The following is a 23,137-nucleotide window of genomic DNA, read 5'->3' as shown; positions in this document are numbered from 1 at the left end:
ACTATACTTTTCTGCCATAAGCTTAAAAAAGCAAATGGTAAAAATACCATGAATTTCTGCAAAGGGGGAGATGGTATGGTTATAAGTTTTAAACAAAGCTGTAGCAAACAGTAAGGGAGATGGCTGCCAAAACAATCTATAACCATCTTTAGTGTTTCTGAATATCATATAGTTTCAAGGTCTTGAGAAATAGTAACAAAGGCATTCAAGAGCAAGAGCCAGAGCCTTTGTCCAAAGAAACACCATAAAACTATTAATTAAAGTACTTACTTATGAATGGCCAGCTATAACACATGATAAGGGGTCCTAAGATAACCCAGGCTGGGTTTTAAGAAGGTCAAAATCTGACATGCTTATTTAGACCCTATGGCGGGTGCAGGTGCATTAAGAACCTTCCGGAGAAGCACTTCAAAGGCCAATTAACTACTAATTATGAACTGGAAAACATGAAAAACAACATGAACGTAAATATCTTTTTATTTTTAAACATTTTTACTTCACTGGGCACATGAAATAAAAAGCATGCACCAGAGGCCAAATCCAAGGTTTGCACCTTGCACCTTTGCAAAATCCAAGGTGTGATGACCGTACCCTGGCCCATCAATCAAGGAGCCTCAATCCTCACCACTAACACCAGGGAGGTCGTCTTCTAGAAAAGGAAAGAATAACTAATACACACAGTAAAGTACAATTTCCCTTAAGTGCACACAGAGATCACAGTCAGTCTGGGGCTGATTGCTCCCTTGCTCTCCAGGTCCCCAATAAGACTCCCCACTGGCACAGCTATAGGGTCCAGATCTCAGCCTAGCTGGCAAGCTAACCTCCAGTACCCTCTCTGTCCAACCAGTGCTTCGTGTCCCTGCCCAGGTAGCTGACCCGCACCCACACTTTGAGATAAGTATTTATACAACTTCACAGAAACTCCTGGGAAAGGCTGACACAGATTTTCTAGCTGTGCCCCTTTACCCAGACTATACGGTAGTAATTTCTGCCACCACCAGCTAATATTAAAAGCTACTAAAAGGCCCTTAAAAGGTTGTCCAATTATTACCGTGCAATATTATAATCCAATGGTAGTATGACTAACAGTCAAGGCTTAATTTAGAGTGACTTAGACAGTAGAATCTGAAACTATGCAATGTACTTTAGAGGTTAAATTATCTCTACATAAACCAGACACAGGTAAAGGTTTTTAAAATATTTAATAATAAATAATTAAAACACAAGACAATACTGCTACACCACAGAGATATCTAAGAATTCAGAGATCACACAGAAACTTAAAACAACACAGTAGGACAGGTCTAATGTCAAAGAAAAACACTTATTTTAACTTTCTAATCTTTAGCTAATCTTAAGAGAAAACACAGTGCTATAATCTTACTTACAAACATAAAGTATAAGCAGTGCAAGATCAAAATGCTTACAGTCTCTCACTGAACAATAGTTTTTAAACACCAACCAACAGCTCTGCTGAGGCCCTCCCAAATTACATCATTTTGACACTTAGGTTTTCTCAGGCCACAAACTGCATTATTTAGTAAGCTAACACCTGCTCAGGGAACTACAACAATACAAGGCATTTCACATATAGACTCTAGCAGAAACCACAGCAATAAAGCACCTTCCACATGTAAATTCTGGCCCTTAACTTTAACCTTAAAACAATGGGCATGAAACCTTCATCCAGACCCACTGGAGCCAACTTGTAAAACATCAAAGAGATTCATAATATCTTTCCAACTTCAAAGGACACATTTGAAATGCTTGGCATGGTTTTCCTTACAGCAGATGGCAATGTTGCAACAATCCTGAAGTTCACATTTTACAGTGTTTTCTTTCATTTAAAAAATCAAGCCTGTATTTTACATTTATTTATACAGTTGATAGAATTATGTATCAGATTCTATTTGACTAGGCTGGCAGCCTTTGCCCATCTTCCTCGAATCTTCACACCCCCCCCCCTGGGGAACTCAAGCAAGTTTTTCAAGGGCCCCTTGAGAAACATCGCTTGAGAGTGTCAGGTCTATCTGGGTGTACCTCACCCCATTCCCTGTCTTGAGAGCCCATCTGCATTGGCATTGCTACTCCCACTGCAGTGCTGCAATGACATATATGCTTGCAACCACAGGCTCCATCTTAGCAACCTGGCATTGTGTTGACTGGCTCTCTTTAACCATGTTAGAGGGTTGTGATCTGTCATCACAGTGAATTTTCTTCCATACAGATAAGATTGAAGTTTTTGTAGTGCCCACACTATGGATAGACATTGACATAGACATTCCTTTTCTACTACTGCATACCATTCCTCCCTGGATTGGAGCCTACGACTGAGATAAACCACTGGGTGCTCTTCTCCCTCTGAAGAAATCTGGCTAAGTACAGTCCCCACCCTATAGTTTGAAGCATCCACCTGCACAACAAATTCTTTGCTATATTCTGGACTGGCTAACACAGGGGGTCCTCTCAAAGCTTCCTTAAGCTTCTGAAATGCCAGCTCACATGCTGGGGTCCACACTACCTTATCTTGCCTGTTCTTCCTTGTCAGGTCTGTGAGGGGAGCAGCTATGGTACTATAACTAGGGACAAACTTTCTGTAGTACTCTGCTGTCCCCAAGAATGCCCTCACCTGCTTTTTGGTAACAGGTGCAGACCATGCCTGAATAGCTTCCACTTTGGCAGGTTCTGACCTTATCTTATCACTCCCCACTCTATGTCCTAGGTAGGAGACCTCTGCCATACCCACCTAACATTTGCTCGGCTTAATGGTCAACCCTGCCCTCTGTAGTCTGCTTAGCACCTCCCTGACATGCTGAAGGTGCTCTTGCCAGGAATGGTTGTAGACAGCAATATCATCCCTGAATGCAAGGGCAAACCCTCCTGCTCCTGCTAAGATATGATCTACCAGCCTCTAGAAAGTCACAGGGCATTCTTCATCCCAAAGGGCATCTTTGTGAACTCTTAAAGCCAAAAGGAGTCACAAAGGCTGACTTCTCTCTAGCACTGGGAGTCAAAGGCACCTGCCAGTAACCCTTGGTAAAATCAATGGTTGTAAGATACTTAGTCCCACCCAGCTGCTCTAGGGCTTCATCTGTCCTAGGCATGGGGTAAGTATCTGCCTCTGTGTGACTATTTAATTTCCTGTAATCCACACAGAACCTGGTGCTACCATCCTTCTTTGGCATCAACACCACTGGTGAGGCCCAGGGACTGTTGGACTCTTGAATCACCCATAGTTCCAACATCTCCTGTACCTCCTCCCTCAGAGTATGTCTGACTCTCTCAGGCACCCTATAAGGGGCCTGCCTTATAGGCCTTTGGGGTCTTGTATTCACCTGGTGCTGCACCAGGTGGGTGCTCCCTGGTTTCCCAGTGAACATGCCCCCAAACCCCTGCAACACTGCTCGGATTTCTCAAACCTGGGTAGGCAATAGCTGCTGGAACATTGCTACCCCTTCCACCGAGGTGTCAACCCAAGCCTCACTGAGGAGATCAGTCACCAGATCTCCCTCAGACTCCTCCTGCAATCCATTGCAAATGCTCAGCACAAGGGCCTCCCTGTCATGGTGAGGTTTCATCATGTTAACTTGGTACAATTTGTGCCCTTGCCTTCTGCCTAGCAGTTCCACCATGTAGTTAACATCACTTACCTTTCTTACCACCTTGTAGGGTCCCTCCCACGCTGATTGCAACTTGTTATGTCTGACAGGAATGAGAACCATCACCTGCAGCCCTACAGTATACTCTCTAGCTCGAGCATTCCTGTCATACCACACCTTTTTCTGTTGTTGGGCTTCTGCCAGTTTCTCCTGGGCCAATCTCATGAGTTCCCTGAGCCTTGTCCTAAGGTTTAGGACGTATGCCATAAAAGACTCCTTGTGAGACTCACACTCCACGTTCCCACTCATCTTGAATTAAATCTAGATGTCCCCTCACCCTATGCCCATACAGCAACTCAAAGGGTGAAAAACCTGTGGATTCCTGGGGAACCTCTTTGTAAGCAAACAACAGATGGGGCAAATATTTGTCCCACTCCCTCTTAAACTGATCTGCAAATGCCTGTAGCATGGACTTGATTGTAGAGTTTAACCTCTCAACACGACCATTAGTCTGGGGATGGTAGGGGGTGGTCTTCATGTGCTTCACCTCACAGGACTTCCACAGACAAGCCAGCAGGTCTGACATAAAATTGGCACCTCTGTCAGATAGTACTTTCTTTGGGAAACTTACCCTGCTGAAATCTCTAGCAAAGCATTTACCACCTTTTCTGCCTCAATGGAGGACAAAGCCACTGCCCTCAGGGTATCGTGTAGCATAATCTACAATCACTAGGATATACTTTTCCCTATGGAACTTCGGGTACTCAGAGGGCCCACAATATCCATTGCTACACTCCGAAATGGCTCCTCAATCACAGGCAAAGGCATCAAAGGAAATCTCACCTTGTTTCCTGCCTTGCCTACCTTTTGGCACTGCTCACAAGTCCTGCAGTACCCTGTTACATCTCTGGAAATTCCAGGCCAATACAAGTTTTGCATAATACGCCTCATTGTACGTTTTATGCCCATATGACCTGCAAAGGGAATATCATGGCTATGGCTAGAAGTGCCAGATGGTAAGCTCTAGGCACTACCAACTGCTGTACTCTCTCAACTTCTAGCCCTCCCTCAGAGGTCCATTCTCTGTATAGTAACTCTTTGTCCCAGTATACGGATTCCTCCTTCCCTTGAGAATCAGGTGTCTCCCTAGCTACCTGCCTCAGGCCTTGCAATGTAGGGTCTAAGAGCTGAGCCTGTCTCAAGTCTCTCCTTGTAACCCTTCCCAGCTCCCCTTCCACAGGAAGTCTGGCATCCTCTGACAGTGGTGCCTCACTGTCAGCCTGGGTACTACTACTCACCTCTACCTTTGCAGTCACTCTGTCCAAGGGAACATCAGTACCCACAAGCAGCTGTGGCTCACATTCAGTCTCTCTGCTACAGTGTAGCTCACTCCCTGAAGTAACCACCTCAGCAGTCCTGGCTGCACGTATGCAGTCTGTCTGGGTCTCCCCCAGGCTACCAGACCCACATGCTTGTCTCCTAGCCTCATTGCATGTAACAGTATAAGTACATAGTACTGCCTCATCCAAATCCTTCCCTCTCAGGACATCTGCAGGATGGTAGTTCCATACCCCTGTTGTCTCAAGACAAACTACTGTTGGCATTTTGTCTTTCCCACTTACTGGCTCCCTCACCTTTGGTTCCCCAACTTGCCTCCGTAGACATCTGTATGCCACATGGCCCTACTGGTTGCATTCAAAACATTTAACTCTAGCTCCTGGACGTGTATCTGGACTAGTGGCTTCCCCCGTTACTGGTGGATTCTGTTGGAGCAGTCTGTGCTGCCCACCATGGGTTCCTTTAGTCCCATGAGCAGTACTGGGGGTCCCTTTCCTGTGCAGGGCTGCCCTGCTTGCTAGGTATAGGTCTCCCTTCTTTCCCAACTCCTCTGAAGTAGCACACTTTCTATCAGCTAACCAGATCATCATGTCCTCAGGCAAAGTGCTAATGGCTTGTTCCCTTACCAAAATGTCTGCCAGCCCTTCAAAAGTGGTGAGCTGACATCCACTCACCCAGCTATGAAAATGAGTGCTCAATTCAGCAACATATTCACATACATTTTCATCTGGCTTGCTTCTCTGCTCACTAAACTTTTTCCTATACATTTCAGGTGTTAGCTTAAAACATTCCAACAAGTGTCTTTTTACAGCAGTATAATCATAACAATCAGTGTCATGCATTTTTGCTAAAGAAGTTACAGCTTTACCATGGAGTAAGGGGGTCAGGAACCGTACCCAGAGCCCTTGGTCAACTTCATACTGTTTACATACCCACTCAAACATATGAATGAAGCTATCAGAATTATCCCCCTCTTTAAACTGTGGAAGAAATGTACTGACCATTTGTGCTTTTGGGGTCCAGTTACTTCCCCATTACCTCCATAACTCTGGTGAAGAGCCAGCATTTCCCTCTCATGCCTCCCCTGCCATTCATTTTCCTCAGGTTGTAGACTCCTCATTTTCTCAGCTGCTTCTAGTTCCATACGTCTGGCCTCTAACTCAAGTCTCTTTAGCTCCAGCTGGATTTATAAATCCAATGCAGAAAGATTCAGGTGTCCATTCACCGAGGATATTGTATGTCCACTGTCAGTCTGAATGTCGTCCAGGCTGCTGTTTTCTGATGCAGCTGTAACCAAGGCTGCAATCAGGTGTGCCTTAGTCAGGTTTCCATGCACCAGTCCCCTAGCCTGGCTATCTCCGCCAGCTGGCTCCTTTGTCAGCTCTCCATACTCCTCTGCTGACATGCTGCCTGCTCACCCTAACACTAAGCTAACAAAAGAAATAAAACAACTGTGATCTGAACAGAGTATACACTGCGTGGCTGTTTTAGAGTACAAAACACTTTTAGAGATCACTGTACATATGCTACAGGAATTCGCTCTACCCACACCACTACAAGCCAATTAGTATTTGCCAACTAATCAATATGTGATGCGGATCCCACCACAGCAAACCAATATGTGATAGGATATCCCAACCACTGCCACCAATATGTGATCGGATATCCCAACCACTGCCACCAATATGTGATGACCGTGCCCTGGCCCAGCAATCAAGGAGCCTCAATCCTCACCAATAATACCAGGGAGGTTGTCTCCTAGAAGAGGAAAGGATAACTAATACACACAGTAAAGTACAATTTCCCTTAAGTGCACACAGAGATCACAGTCAGTCTGGGGATGGTTGCTCCCTTGCTCTCCAGGTCCGCAATAAGACTCCCCACTGGCACAGCTATAGGGTTCAGATCTCAGCCTAGCTGGCAAGCTAATCTCCAGTACCCTCTCTGTCCAACCAGTGCTTCATGTCCCTGCCCAGGTAGCTGACACACACCCACACTTTAAGATAAGTATTTATACAACTTCACAGACACTCCTGGGAAAGGCTGACACAGATTCTCTAGCTGTGCCCCTTTACCCAGACTATACGGTAGTAATTTCTCACCACCAGCTAATATTATCAGCTACTAAAAGGCCCTTAAAAGGGTGTCCAATTATTACTGTGCAATATTATAATCCAATGGTAGTATGCCTAACAGTCAAGGCTTAATTTGGAGTGACTTAGACAGTAAAATCTGTACACATGCAATGTACATTAGAGGTTAAATTATCTCTACATAAACCAGCCACAGGTAAAAGTTTTTAAAATATTTAATAATAAATAATTAAAAACCAAGGCAATACTGCTACACCACAGAGATATCTAAGAGTTCAGAGATCACACAGAAACTTAAAACAATACAGTAGGACAGGTCTGATGTAAAAAAAAACACTTAGTCTAACTTTCTAATCTTTAGCTAATCTTAAGAGAAAACACAGTGCTATAATCTTACATACATAAAGCATAAGCAGTGCTGGGTTAGATAACCAAGATCAAAATGCTTACAGTCTCTCCACTGAACAATAGTTTTTAAACACCAACCAACAGCTCTGCTGAGGCCCTCCCAAATTACATCATTTTGACACTTAGGTTTTCTCAGGCCACAAACTGCATTATTTAGCAAGCAAACACCTGCTCAGGAAACTACAACAATACAAGGCATTTCGCATATACACTCTAGCAGAAACCAGAGCAATAAAGCACCTTCCACATGTAAATTCTGGCCCTTAACTTTAACCTTAAAACAATGAGCATGAAACCTTCATCCAGACCCACTGGAGCCGACTTGTAAAACATCAAAGAGATTCATAATATCTTTCCAATTTCAAAGGACACATTTGAAATGCTTGGCTTGGTTTTCCTTACAGCAGATGGCAATGTTGCAACAATCTTGAAGTTCACATTTTACAGCGTTTTCTTTCATTTAAAAACACAAGCCTGTATTTTACATTTATTTATACAGTTGATATAATTATGTATCAAATTCTATTCACCCATCTTCCTCCAATTTTCACACAAGGAAACAAAACTAAAACAAAAGTCTTCAACTTTTAACTAACTGTGGCCAAGTTTTATGTCCAAAGCAAAACAGACCATTATGTGTTATTTGTGGCAGGGGTCCTCAAATGTACCACTGTCATAGTCAGAAAAATAAAGTTCTGCAACAGAATTATACACAATACTTCTATTCTGCTAGAATAAATAAAAGTATGGCAATAAACTATAAAAAACATAATTATTTTATTCTTCACAAATGTAAAGAACTAGGCAGAATAACATTTGCATTTCAGAAGTGTTACAAATGTTTTTTTTTTCTGACTTACTTTCATTTTCCTGGTCTTCAGGGGGATCAATGAGACCTTGGAATTCTACTCCAACATGGATTTCTACCCCTAAGATCAAGGCAACCTTCAAGAGTATAAGCTGTAGTTGGCGGATACCTAGAAGACAACAAACAATTAATGAGTCCTAAAACCGAAAGGCAGATATTACAGACCAAAGTTTACAAAAGCAATAATACATTGTCCATGAATTCCAAAGATAGCTGCATGGACAAGGCCATGCTTCTTATAACACACTTGGTTGTAGAAAGCACAGTTGTGTACACTTCCCATAAATGTAGATGTTCGAGTGTATTCACTGTTGCAGTCATCACCTTTGGGTTATCCCTGCTGAGGTAGCCCTCGGCTGGTCCGAATACCAGAGTCAGTGTTTTTCTGCATTGGCTGCTGTCGCTTGCTGCCTGACATCAGGTCATCAGTGCTATAAAGGAAGGCAGCCAACACCATTACATCAGTTTTTCTTGCCCTAACCAGTCAGAGGCCCAAGTAAATAGCCACCTTTAGAAATTTTTGTCTCCCTAAAGAAAGAAGATATAAGGGGGAAGGAGGGTGGGAAACCAAGACTGCAACAGTAATACACTCGAACATCTACATTTATGGTAAGTGTACGCAACTGTACTATGGTCTTCGTATTTCACTATTGCAGTCATCCCCTGTGGGAGGACTCCAAAAGATGAGGAGAGGGGTGGTAGGATTAGTAAGAGACCTAGGAATGGGTCAGCATGCCCTGCAGAACTGCAGAGGCAAACCCTGCCCTAGCCTTAGAAAAGAGAGGTAGGTGGTAATGAATGGTAAAAGTATGGACAGAAATCCAGATGGCAGTTTCCAGGATGTCCCTGGTGGGAACTCCTCTGTGGAATGCTGTGGAAGTGGTGGCTGCCCCAGTGGAATGGGTTTGAATAGACTTGGTGGGGGGGGGGGGTTCCTCATGCAATCTGTAGCAGAAATGGATATAGTGCGATATCCATTTGGAAACAGTTTGTTTGTAAATGGGCTTCCCCACTGCCCCTGGGGCAAAGCTGACAAGTGGTCTGTTTTCCTGAAGGGTTTTTTATGGTCCAGACAGTATCTGAGCTGTCTGTGCAAATCTACTGAGTGCAGAATTCTTTCACCCTTGTTTTGAGGGTTAGGAAAGAAGGTTGGTAGATGTATGGCCTGGCTGAGATTTACATTAGATACCACCTTGGGCATAAAGGAGGGATTAGTCCTCAGGTGACCCTGTCTGCATGGAAGATGATGAAGGGCTCAATGCCATCAGTGCCTGAAGTTCTGAAACCCTTCTGGCTTAGGTGATAGCTAGGAGAAAAGCAGTCTTCCCGGACAGGTATCTTAGTTCTGCTGAAACAGCAGGTTTGAAGGGTGGTAAGATATTTTTTCCAAAACATAATTCAGGTCCCAGACTGGAGTGGGTGGCCTTCTGGGAGGTATGATATTAGAAGCCCCTCTGAGGAATTGTTTAATCAAAAGGATGGAAGAACAGGGGCTGTTCTGTATCAAAATGAGCTGAAATGGCTGAGGCATGGATTTTAATAGAGGAGAAGGAGAAGCCACTATTAAGTAGCTCCACTAGGTAGTCCAGGATAAGAGGGATGGAAAGTTGTGAGGTATTTACCCTTCTGGACTGGCTCCAGGAGCAGAATCTTTTCCATTTTCCTGGTGCTGGGCATTCTGGCCTCTGTGATAATGTCTAGGACCTGTTTGCTTAACAGGGGCACCTTGTTTGTCTTTTGAGTATTAGCCATGCTGATAGTTTCAGTCTGCAAGTCTAGGCCAGCATCCCCCCCCCCACACACCTGAGTTAAGAAGTCTGAGATCAGGGGAAGCTGCCTGGGAGGCTGTAAGTTCAGGCTGCGCAGTAAGGGGTACCAATGTTGTCTGGGCCAATCTGGAGCAATGAGGATAGCCTTTGGTCTCTCCTCCCTTATTTTGATCAGTACCTTGGGAATAAAAGGTAGAGGAGGGAATGTGTACACAAAGAGAGTGTTCCAGGGGAAGGTCAAGGCATCCACCTTCCACACTAGGTGGTGATACTCCCTGGTGCAAATTTTTTTCAGCTGACAGTTGAGATGCAAAGCAAAGAGATCCACCTCTGGAGTGCCCCATGCCTGAGTGATTTGTAAAAAGATTTTTGCCTATGGAGCTGCCATTCGTGGGGGTCCAGTAAGTTTCTGCTTAAGTGGTCTGCCAGGGTGTTGTTGATCCCTGGTAGATACTGGGCTATTAGGTGTAATCCCATGGAAGAGGCTGTCAGACAGAGGTTCATGGCTAGCCTGCACAGAGGGTAAGATTGGGTCCCTCCCTGTTTGCTGATGTAACACATTACTGTGGTGTTGTCTGTTTTGATAAGGAGAACCCCTGGCTTGAGATGGGGTTTGAAGAATGTCAGAGCCTTTTGTACTGACATCATTTCCTTCTGGTTGATGTGTAAGGGAAGGTGCTGGGCATCCCAAATACCTTGGGTGCACCTGCCTTCTAGTTCAGAGCCCCAAGCTATGTCTTAGGCGTTGATGGTAATGGTCTGCCTGGTTGGGCAGAGGGTGAAGGAAAGACCCTTGTTCTGGGCACAGGCCCCTGCCCACCAGAGAAACTTAGCCCTTATACAGGAAATCAGAGGGAGAGAGATCTCTAGAGGTTGAGAGTGCTGACACCAAAGGTTCTTTAGGTACCACTGAAGTTTTCTCATGTGAAGCCTGGCCAGAGGAATTAGAATGATGCAAGATGCCATGTACCCCAAGGCTTGCAAGAACTTCCTCGCAGTGAGGTGACTTCTGCAAGCCAGCTGGGTAAAACAGAGTGGCAAGAAACTCTGCTTTTCTGGGGATAGGAAGGACATTTGGGATGCTGTGTCCAGCAGTGCTCTCAAGAAAACTATCTTCCTGGAGGATGTTTGCTTTGATTTCTTCTCATTGATGGTTTATCCTAAGGAGGGTAAGAGGGTTTTGCAAAGAGGAGGTCCTTAAGCAGCTTTTCTTTGAAATCTGCCTGAATGAGGCAGTCGTCCAGATAAGGGTAAATCTGTATATGTTTCTGTCTGCAAAAGGCTAAGGCCGGGGCTAAGCATTTGGTGAATACCCTGGGAGCAGTAGATAAGCCAAAGGGTAGCGCAGAGAACTGAAAGTGTTGTGAGCCTACTCTGAAGCGAAGGAATTTCCTGCAGGATTCCATTATGGGGATGTGGAGGTAGGCATCTTTTACATCTAGGGTAACTAACCAGGGGTTAATTTGTCAGCATAAGCAGCAGCTGCTGCAAAGTTAGCATTTTGAATTTAAGGACCACCAGGGAGGTGTTCAGAATGGATAGATCCAGGATGGGGCACCAAGTGCCCTTTTTTTCTGGAAACAAGGAATAGTCTTGAATAAAAGCCTTTGCCTGTTTGATATGAGGGGACAGGTTCTACTGCCCCTTGGGATATGAGAGTTTGGACTTGTTTCAATGCCTCTTCCCACTGAGTTGGATGTAAGTCTGGGTACCCTCTTGTAATTGGGAGTTTGTTGAAGGAGAATTTGTTTCCCTGAAAAATTATCTTTAAGACTCATTGGTCCTTTGTTACAGAAAGCCAATTTTCTTTGCAGAGGGAGAGCCTTCCTCCTAGTTTTTGGTGAGTGAAAAGAGGGCAGAGGGGGGAGAGGGAGTCATTGAGAGTTTCTGCCATAGAGGGATGGCTTAGAACTCCCTGCCTTTGGAGCGGAAGTGGTACACTGTTTGGTTCTCTGCTGTCCCTGGGATAGGAGTCTGGATGATCTGTCCCTGCAGGGCTTACCTTGCCCCTGTCTGCTAGGTGCAGGAAAGGATCAGTGTTTTGAGGGAAAATTCCTGCTGAACCTAGGAGGTTGTACCTGAAATAAATCTTTTACTGTTTACATAGATTTTGCTTTGTCTTCCATCTTTTTAAGCACCTCTTCTGCTTTTACACCAAACAAGTGGTCCTTATCCAAGGGTGCATCAAGTAATTTAGATATGACATGATCAGGGCGAGGTTGTTCCTTCAACCATGCATGTCTCCTAATAACAGATCCTGACACTGCTGCCCTGCTTGAGGCTTCTAAGGCATCACATCTACAGTGTAATTAGTGTTTGGCCACTTGACAAGTAGAGTGCAGTAAATCTGCTAACTCTTTTGAATTGGCACAGTCAGGAAAGGTTGAAATCTTTTGTTTTAATAGTTCCAAAGTGTGTTATTGATATTTTAAAATGTGGAACTGACAGTTGAGTGCTCTGATAGCTAAGATTGCAGAGGTGTATACTTTTATACCCCATCTGTCCAAAGCTCTGGAGTCCTTGTCAGAAGGAATAGGATTCTTTGCAGAACTAGCCTTAGCTCCTTTTGGTCCTATGTGTAATGACCTCCGGGTCTAATCCGGTACTCTGTAATACCTGTTGGGTTTTCTGGGAGCAGGTGGGAGGGCATCAGGAGCTAAGTTGGATTCATGGAAGACATCATCAACCACCTCTATGATTGGAGGGATGGCCAAGGGTCTGTGCTGGGGCAGGTCAAGAAACTCTCTTAGTCTTTTCTTAGACTGAGGGAAGTCCTGGGATTCCCAGTGGAAATGTTCCCTGAGGGTGTGAAGGGTTTCCCCAAAGGAAAGATCTTCTGGTGGGGACGCAAAGGGAATGGATTCCTCTGCATCTAAATCTCATAAGCAGTCAGAGGTTGTTGTTCCTCTTCTAAACCTGAATAATCAGACTCCTCAGAATCCTGTTCTGACAGTATTTCAGGAGAAAGGTCTCTTTTCCTTTTAGAAGTTGTGGTCTGACTACCCCTGATAAGGGTGATAAGATCCTCTGCCATTTTAAGCATATGAGCTTAGGGTGGTGGAGCAGGAGTAAAATAGTGGCTAGAGGTAGTTTTCCTAGGAGTAGCCTTGCTTCTAGGCCTAAGAGTATCCATCAGTCTGAGAGAAACGGTAGTCGGAGGAGAAGACGTCAGTTTTTGTCCAGATTCGGTAGTGCGAAAAACCTCCTCGGAAGCCGGTGCCTGCGTCATGGCTCCGGAACCAACCAAGGCAGAGACAACCAAAGGCTCGGAAGACAAAGAAGATTTCTGTGACATACCAGACTGCGAAAGGGTCTCAGTAGAGGCCTGCGAAGGTATCCAATCGGACATCAGGGGCTGCAAAGGTGCTTCACTGAATTCAGGAGAATTGACGACCTGCTTAGCGGTAGAGTCGTCTGAAGGCTTAGCCTTGTGTGGTCTGTCTCTATCTTTATCCTTAAGTTTTTTTGGAATGTCTACAAATCGTTGGCTGATGGACGCCATTTCGGAATGCGAGAATGGAAGACAAAAATACCTGGCTACAATATGAGCTCTATGACGAGTGGTTCTCGTATTAAAGAGGGCACAAAACCGGCAACGGGGGACATCGTGGTCTGGACCTAAACAAGTGATGCAGTATGAATGGAAGTCTTGGTGTGGTATTTGCTTTCCACAGGTGAGACAACTGTTAACTTTTTGGGACATTGGTTAGTGCAAGAAAAAAGGATCCCCAACGGGGTACTTAGCTTTAGACGTTTTCAGCTATAATTCAAACTCTGATAGCGACCAACCGGTACACTTGTGAACTGCTTCTGCTACAGGCTCCACGGCAAGAAAGACTGTTGTAATGGCGTCGGCTGCCTTCCTTTATAGCACTGACAACCTGACATCAGGCAGCAAGTGACAGCAGCAGAAGCAGAAAAACATTGACTCTGGTATTTGGGCCGGACAAGAGCTACCACAGCAGGGATAACCGATAGGTGATGAATGCAACAGTGAAACACGGAGAACATCTGTCTTACTTCCATTCCTGAATCTATAAGAATGACCAATACCACATGCACACACATAGACACACACACACACACACACACACACACACACACACACACACACACACCACATGATATATATATATATATATATATATATATATATATATATATATATATATATATATATACATCTATCCAGGAAATTAAATTAGGTTCCCAACCTATACACTACAACAGAAAAATGAAGAACAGATAACACATGGTTTACAACAACAGGCAAAAAGTAGCTAATTTGTCAGAAATCAATAGGTGCCACTAACGCAGGTACATTTATTTTATTTAGAAAAATGCTGTTAGAGAGATTTTATGACTTAAGTTTCTCAGAATTCCTAATGGTTTCAGGAATGTTATTCCAGGTGGTTAGGACAATTTTCAAGAATGCCCATTAACAACAGGATAGAGTAAAAAAGAGACTTAACAGCTGCAAACAATTGGAGTTCCTGAGAGAATAACTTTGTTCATGGATGATTAGCTCACTATGGAAAGGAGGAAAGTATCTTTCATTGAGAATTCTATAAGTGAGGGAGCTGAGGAGAAATGTTGCTCTAGCAAATAGCAAACCCCTACCATTATTTTGCCAATATTCTTTGCCTCTGTTTGAATGTTTGCTTATATTTAAATAATTAGATGTGCACCACATTCCTGCCTTCTGTGCAGATCTTTTACAGATTACTACTTCCCAAGTGTATAAAGTCACATTTTTTAAATGAAGCTGCTGTGTTTATACCATTCTTCAAAACTTGCCAAATCCACTTCCAGCCTTCCTATACCTTCTTGTGTATCAATCCTAATATATATACCTTGGTGTCATCAGCAAAATAGCATACTTTACTTCCCAAATTCTCTGTAGTATCACTTACCTAATTGGTAGCCATTCCTCTTTGAGAGGACTTGGTTTATTACAACCCTCTATGACATTTTGACTAGCCAGTATTTCCCCCATATTACCATCATTTGTTTATTAACATTTTGTGTTGTACTGTGTCAAATACCTGTACTAAAATATAAGTACACAACATCTATAGCATCTTTCTTGTTTATCATGAAAATTAATCAGTTCAAGAAACTTATCAGATTTACCTGTCATGAACTTTGTGAAGCAAAGAATGGTACTTGGTGGCAGTGCGGTACAGGCTACCAGAACAGTGATATGTACCTAAAGTGAGAGAAAATTTCACCTATCCCTCCATCTGGTGCTATTTTTAACTGATATAATACAGCATAAAAACTTCATCTTCACCCAAACTACATGACTTTAGCTTTATTGGTCTTAATTTTCATCAAGTTGCTCTAAAACCAGTCAGCAATCTGTTTAAAGCACTGCAATCTTCAATTAATTTCATATCATATCTAAAGTTGATTCTTTAAAAAGAAGTATAGCAAAGAAGAAGTGGGATTGTCAGAGAGATGAAGAAAGTAGACAGGAGTATAAGGAGATGAGGTGCATGGCAAAGAGAGAGGTGCCGAAGGCTAAGGATAAGGCATATGAAGAGTTGTATAAAAGGTTGGACACTAAGGAGGGAGAAAAGGACTTGTACCAATGGCTAGACAGAGGGACTGAGCTAGGAAAGATGTGCAGCAGGTAAAGGTGATAAAGAATAATGAGGGAAACATACTCACAAGCGAGGAGAGTGTGTTGAGCAGATGGAAAGAGTACTTTGAGGGGTTGATGAATGAAAAGAATAAGAGACAGAAGTTTGGATGATGTGGTGATAGTGAATCAGGAAGTGCAATGGATTAGCAAGGAATTAAGGATAGCTATGAAGAGGATGAAGAATGGAAAAGCTGTTGGCCCAGATGACATACCTGTGGAAGCATGGATGTGTTTAGGTGAAATGGCAGTGGAGTTTTTAACGAGATTGTTTAATGAAATCTTGGAAAGTGAGAGGATGCCTGAGGACTGGAGAAAAAGTGTTTTGGTACCGATTTTTAAAAATAAGGGTGATGTGCAGAGCTATAGTAACAACAGAGGGATTAAATTGATCAGTCATAGCATGAAGTTATGGGAAAGAGTAGTGGAAGCTAGGTTAAGAAGGGACGTGATAATTAGTGATCTGCAGGATGGTTTCATGCCGGGAAAGAGCACTACAGATGCGATGTTTGCTCTCAGAGTGATGAAGTACAGAGAAGGTCAGAAGGAGTTGCATTGTGTTTTTATAGACTCAGAGAAAGCATATGACAGGGTGCCTAGAGAGGAGTTGTGGTATTGTATGAGGAAGTCGGGAGTGTCAGAGAAGTATGTAAGAGTGGTACAGGATATGTATGAGGGTAGTGTGACAGCAGTGAAGTCTGCGCTGGGAGTGACAGATGCATTTAAGGTGGAGGTGGGATTACATCAAGAATCAGCTCTGAGCCCTCTTCTATTTGCAATGGTGATGGACAGGTTGACAGACGAGTTCAGACAGGAGTCCCCGTGGACTATGATGTTTGCAGATGACATTGTGATCTGTAGTGAAAGTAGGGAACAGGTGGAGGAGACCCTGGAGAGATGGAGATATGCTCTAGAGAGAAGAGGAATGAAGGTCAGCAGGACTAAGACAGAATATATGTGTGTGAATGAGAGAGAGGACAGAGGAGTGGTGAGGATGCAAGGAGTAGAGGTGGCAAAGGTGGATGAGTTTAAATACCTGAGATCAATAGTTCAGAGTAATGGTGAGTGTGGAAGAGAGGTGAAGAAGAGAGTACAGGCAGGATGGAGTGGGTGGAGAAGAGTGTCAGGAGTGATTTGTGACAGACGAGTACCAGTAAGAGTGAAAGGGAAGGTCTACAAGAGGGTAGTGAAACCAGCTATGTTATATGGGTTGGAGACAGTGGCACTAACAAAAAGGGCAGGAGTTAGAGCTGGATGTGGCAGAGTTAAAGATGTTAAGATTTGCACTGGGTGTGATGAGGGTGGACAGGATCAGGAATAAGCATATTAGAGGGTCAGCCCAGGTTGGAAGGTTTTGAGACAAAGCCAGAGAGGCAAGATTACATTGGTTTGGACATGTGCTGAGGAGGGATGCTAAGCATATTGGGAAACAGATGCTAAGGATGAAGCTATCAGGTGACAGGAAAAGAGGAAGGTCTAAGATAAGGTTTATGGATGTAGTGAAAGAGGACATGCAGGTGTTTGGTGTGACAGAGCAAGATGCAGAGGACAGGAAGAAATGGAAACAGATGATCCACTGTGGCGACCCCTAACGGGCACAGCCGAAAGATAATGATGATCTAAAGCTGATTCTTAAGCTGGCTTTGTGGTCAGAGGCATGGTATCCTTACTGTGACCCATGTAACTGAGGTTTGATTAGCAGCCCTAGCAATGGAGGAACCAGGAAGGTGGCGGAGAGTGATGGGGTTTGGCTTGCTCACCTGTCCTGGGGAGGTGGGTGGGTGTTGTGCATTTGGGTGCACATGAAGCAGTACAATCTCTGTTGTGAAGACTGGAAGAAGCCACCACCAATAGCTTGAGAGGGGGCAGGGCTGCTTGAAGAATAAGCCTCCTGTGGAAGTGAGAGACATCCTTTGTTGACAGCCCATTATACATCCCCTTCCTGGCACGCCATCAGGTGCATGTGGGGAAGTAGGGATAAACAGAAAAAGCTGATACTAGCCCTGACAGCTGTATAAATGATTACCCCTCCCAGTCAACCCTTGCCTTGCAAACTGGGAACAAATGGGCCAATTGTCTTGAAGGGGGATATTGGTCAACAGACAGTGGGGCCAAAAACAGCAAAAAATTGAAATGTGCTCCTATCAGTTACAGGTCATTCAGAATAGACCCTTTACTATTGTATTTGCTCATTTACATTTCTTGATAAGTAACGTCCAACTAAGTATCCCTATATTCACTGGAGTCCTGGGAAGAAAAGCTCCAGGCAAGTATAAAATACAGGATTAGGCATGAACTAACACATACATGAGAGATAAATTATTAATTATGTATACAACTAAACAGGGAAATATTTATCTAACTAAACTAATACAGCTTGCATCCACCTACTTGTAAAAAAATGCCAATCCGGTGGCATAGAGGGATAAAGCCTGGACTACAACCCAGGTGACCCTAACTCAATTAGCAGCTCAGGCAACTAAGTGGCAGGGAGTGATGGACATTACAACTGCAGGGGTGAATAAGTGGACCTATGGGTGCCTATGGTGTCTATCCTTGGTGAAGGCTGGGGAAGACGCACTTGTAGGCATGCCTAAAGAGGGGTTTAGGATGGAGACATGACTGAGCTGCTGCAGAGGTGGGGAGGGACAACACACATCTCCATTGCATGACCATGCCCCATATATACCATTAGGTCTGCAAAGGTGGGGTCAGGAAATGGATAGGTCATAACTGGACCTGCCTCCAGAGGGATGCATAGATTTGCTGAGTCTATGGATGCCTTGTTCTGCTACCAGCCCCAACAATACCAGGTAAAGTCTGGGGAAGGGGATAAGCAAGCAGCTGGTAGACCCAGTGTGGACAGGTACTGGGGTGCCAAGCTAGTACAATGAAGACAGTGGTGGGGAGAAAAAACTTACTAGTAAACAAACAATTGCAAATTTACAGATGGATGCAATACAAATCCATCTAAGCTAAACTATACACCTTTTTGCTACAAAATTTTCGTATATCCTCTATTTTTCCTTAAAATCCAAAAGTTACATGGTGTCAAAAGCAAGGACACAGATGCGTCTTCCCATGAATCTCTGTGTGCAAGGAAATCTGGTTGAAAACTGGAAGCAAGTTCTACTGCTGGATGACCTGATAAGGTGCAGAGAGCCATTATTTCTTCATGTCATGGGGAAGAAGCAATAACATTCTACAACAGTCTGGAACTTTGATAGACAGAAAAAGATAAAAATCATTGTGTTAAAATAAAAATTCCAAGACTACTGTATATCACATTCATATAACAACTTCTCATAGAACATCCTGAAACCCAATGCTGCAAAGTTTACAGATACGTATTATCTATCAGTGGTGTAATATTACATTACTGAATGTTGTTTGTCTTTTGGCTTTTCCCGGTAGGGGTTGCCACAGCGGAACTCCGGTCCGCTAATGATTGGCAGTTAGTTTTTATGGTGTCGAGTTGCCAGCCCGACACCAAACCTTCAACGAAGGCACGCCCATTCAACGCATGTCTTTCGAAAGCCCACTCGACCGCGGGGAGGACATGACGACTCCACACAGAAGGCACTCCCAACCCAAGCCGAGAATCGAACGGGAAAACCTCTATCCTGAAACCCAATGCTGCAAAGTTTACAGATAAGTAGTATTTATCAGTGGTGTAATGTTACATTACTGAATGTTGTTGTTTGGCTTTTGGCTTTTCCCGGTAGGGGTCGCCACAGCAGAACTCGGTTCCGCTAATGACTGGCAGTTAGTTTTTATGGTATCGAGTTGCCAGCCCGACGCCAATCCTTCAACAAAGGCACGCCCATTCAAAACATGTCTTTCAAACGCTCACTCGATTGCGGGGAGGACATGACGACTCCACACAGAAGGCACTCCCAACCCAAGCTGAGAATTGAATGGGAAAACCTCTTGCTGTGAGGCAACAACGCTACTGCTGCACCACCGCAAATATTCATAATAAATTTTTGCAACAACTCAAGTATATACAGAAGGTATTAATGCCTGTGTTAAAGCTTTGAAGAAAAAAACAAAAAATCAAGACTGATTACTTTTTTGGGTAGGTTTACACAGTCAGATTTGTTAGACATTTAACAGAAATTTGGATTTTTGGATCACACAACCAATAGAATATAAACTTTATTACTTGGACATGGCAGGACTGGTACTAGGATTTTTAAAATGCTGAGGAATTTAGTTATATGGCATCCAAAAGACAGTACATATATACCACGGTTGAGCCATTTACATCTGTCTCCTGCTGCCACGGTAGGCATATTCAAAGGAGATAACATGTACGATTTAAAATCTTGCACAGCTCATAAATATGAACTATGTAAACTAAGAAATGACTACAGCATCATGGTTACCACATATATTGCTGATGTAGAAAGCAGGAGGGAGGCAGATGATTCTTAAATAAGAGAAACTGCTCTTTGCAACAAAATACAAGTTGCAGAGATGGTAGAAAAAAACAAAAGACTCTTGTAAGGAAAGAGTTTTGATGGCATAGCTTAGAGGGAAACAGTGCAGTGAAATGTAAAGAGTAAGAAGTAAAGAGTAAATAACTGCTACTGTAAAAATAATGAAAGAAGCAGAATGACAAATGGCAGCTAATGGCTCTCCTGACATGCATGGTCATGGTTATGGTCACTACATGAGTTAAGTTATGGCAGCCAGGTTTCATGAATGAGGTCCTACAACAATGAATCCTTAACAGTGGGGGAAGGAACATAAAACATTATGAAGGGATAGTGAAGCTGATTTATAAAGAAATAATAATGTAAGGAAGATCTTTGTTATGGATCATCCTACATGATTCTAAACATGGAGTACAAACTTTTAGCAAGACTTGTACAGAACAGACTAGAGAAGTGATTATAAGCCGTGGTTGTAGAAGAGTTAATATCGCACAGAGAAAGGGAAAAAAACAAAAGATAATAGTAAACGAACCAAATAAGTATACTGAAAGCATTGCTTGGATAAGGAAGGTTTCATCAATGTATTACACGTTGAAAAAATAAATAAATGTTAAGCAGGGAGGGCATTTTTAGACTGTTTAAGAGAAACTAGAATAGAAGAGCATTCAATAACATGTATATATATGTATAGGTCAACAAGGAGACTGACAGTGAAAGGTGGGTTGCATTATATGAATCAGGAGACTTCTGAAAATGGCACATTGTGCTCTGTGCTGTCAGACTCAAAATTATAATTCTGGGCGCATTTTGAATACAGACACACAGAGTGATAAAGTGTTTCTTAGAAAAAGTACAGTTTTGTACCTACCATAAATGTAGATGTCCGATAGATATGCAACTGCAGTCATAACATATGGGTTGTCCTGCCTCAGGCAGCCCTCGGTCGGCCGGATTCCAAAGTCTGGGTCCGGCGTCTGATGTCGCATTTCTCTCCGACGTCAGAGCGGCTGGAGTATATAAGCATCAGCCGACGCCATCTTCTTCAGTGTTTCTTGCCCCAGATGCCAGGTGCCCTCCAATGAAGGCTGTAATCAAATTGGAAGACAAAAATAGGTTTCCAGACAATAAATAAGCAATAAACAGATACATCATAACAGATATCCCCAGCTAAGGATAAAAGGGATAGGAGTGGACCCAAGGCATAGAGGGGAAGGAGGGAGGGAAAACCCGACTGCAGTTGCATATCTATCGGACATCTACATTTATGGTAGGTACAAAACTGTACTATGTCCTTCAAGAATGCAACTGCAGTCATAACATATGGGTTGAATACCATAGCTTAGCTGGGGGAGGTGGTATGCTTTAGGAAAAGGATGGTGTAGCTATCAATCCCTGCAGGACTGCCGAAGCAAAACCTGCTCTGGATCTGGAATATAAAGGGAGGTTGTAGTGTTTGGAAAATGTATGCACGGAGCTCCATGTGGCAGCTTCTAGAATGTCTTTTGTAGGCACCCCTCTTAAAAAAGCTGTAGAGGTGGCTGTAGCTCTGGTGGAGTGTGGTCTGACATTGGCTGGCACACTCTTTCCATGGAAGGAATAACAGAATCTGATGCAATGTCCAATCCATTTTGAAATTGTCTGTTTGGAAATTGCTTTTCCTTGTATTCCAGGGTGTAAGCTACAAAAGCTGATCAGACTTCCTACTGGTCTTGGTTCTGTCTAGGTAGTAGCGAAGTTGTCTGTGTATGTCCAAGGTATGTAACAGTCTTTCCTCTTTGTTCTCAGGATTGGGAAAGAAAGTAGGCAGGTGAATTGCTTGATTTAAAGAAACCCTGGATACCACTTTTGGCAGAAAAGTAGGGTTGGTTAAGTAGGGAGACCCTGTCTCTGTGAAAAGTTATGAACGGTGGTATTGCCATTAAGGCCTGTAATTCCGAAACCCTTCTTGCTGAGGTTATGGCCAGCAGGAAAGCTGTCTTCCAGGAAAGAAATTGTAACTCCACAGAAGCTGCTGGCTCGAAGGGAGGTAAAGTCAATTTTTCTAGGACAAAATTGAGGTCCCAAGCTGGTACTGGTGCCTTTCTTGGGGGCTTTATATTCTTGATTCCTGTAAGAAATTGCCTTAGCAAAGGATGTGAAAACACAGGTGGATCAGTGTTGTATCTGGCTGAGATAGCTGAAGCATGTATTTTTATGGAAGAGTATGAGAGTCCGTTATGTAACATATCTGCCAAGTATTCCAGAATGAGAGGGATGCTCAAAAGTGATGCATCATGACCCTTGTTGGTATTCCAAATGCTGAATCTCTTCCATTTGGCTGAGTAAGCCTTTCTGGTGGATGGTCTGCGGGCTTCTGTTAGTATCCGCTGAACTTCCTTGGAGAGAGGTAAACTGAGGTTATTTATGGGATTTCCCATGCTGTTAGCTGTAGAGTCTGGATGTTGGGATGAACAGTCCTGAAGTTGTGTTGAGTCAAAAGTTGAGGCCATTGTGGAAGGGCCCACGTTTTGCTGTGACATATGCTCCGTAGTAGTGGGTACCAGTGTTGTCTTGGCCAGTCTGGAGCTATTAGGATCCCCTTCGGTTGCTCTGCCTTGATCTTTAACAACACTGTGGTCATCAGTGGCAGGGGTGGAAATGCATAAATTATTAGGGAGTTCCAGTTGAATGAGAGGGCATCTACTTTCCATGCTTGTGGATGATATGTCCTTGAACAGAACATTTGTAAGTGATGATTGAGGTGGGAGGCAAATAGGTCCACGTCCGGCCTGCCCCATCTCGAGGTGAGTCGTATAAAGATGTCGGGATGTAGCCTCCATTCGTGGGGGTCCAGGAAATTCCTGCTTAGACTGTCCGCCAGAACACTGTCTTTGCCTGGAACAAACTGGGATTGTAGCTGTATGTTTAGACCCAGTGATTTTTTCCCAAAGGTTCATTGTCAGTCTGCAAAGGGGGTAAGAATGAGTGCCCCCCTGCTTG

The 23,137-nt window shown here is 43.6% G+C and overlaps 1 protein-coding gene across 1 annotated transcript in view; it reads right to left on the bottom strand.

Annotated features, from left to right (window-relative positions):
* Positions 1-23,137, bottom strand: part of LOC122814984 (F-actin-monooxygenase MICAL3-like) — a 489,064-nt gene that overhangs the window by 92,180 nt on the left and 373,747 nt on the right. Inside the window, exon 5 of the mRNA XM_044087239.1 lies at positions 8,299-8,415. Coding sequence (XP_043943174.1) covers positions 8,299-8,415 — 117 coding nt within the window. The remainder of the gene's footprint in view (positions 1-8,298; positions 8,416-23,137) is intronic.

This window comes from Protopterus annectens, chromosome 11.part0, assembly GCF_019279795.1.
Source record: "Protopterus annectens isolate FY-2018-M chromosome 11.part0, PAN1.0, whole genome shotgun sequence".
In the NCBI taxonomy this organism is placed as follows: domain Eukaryota; kingdom Metazoa; phylum Chordata; order Ceratodontiformes; family Protopteridae; genus Protopterus; species Protopterus annectens.
This window is presented reverse-complemented; position numbering and strand designations above follow the sequence as displayed.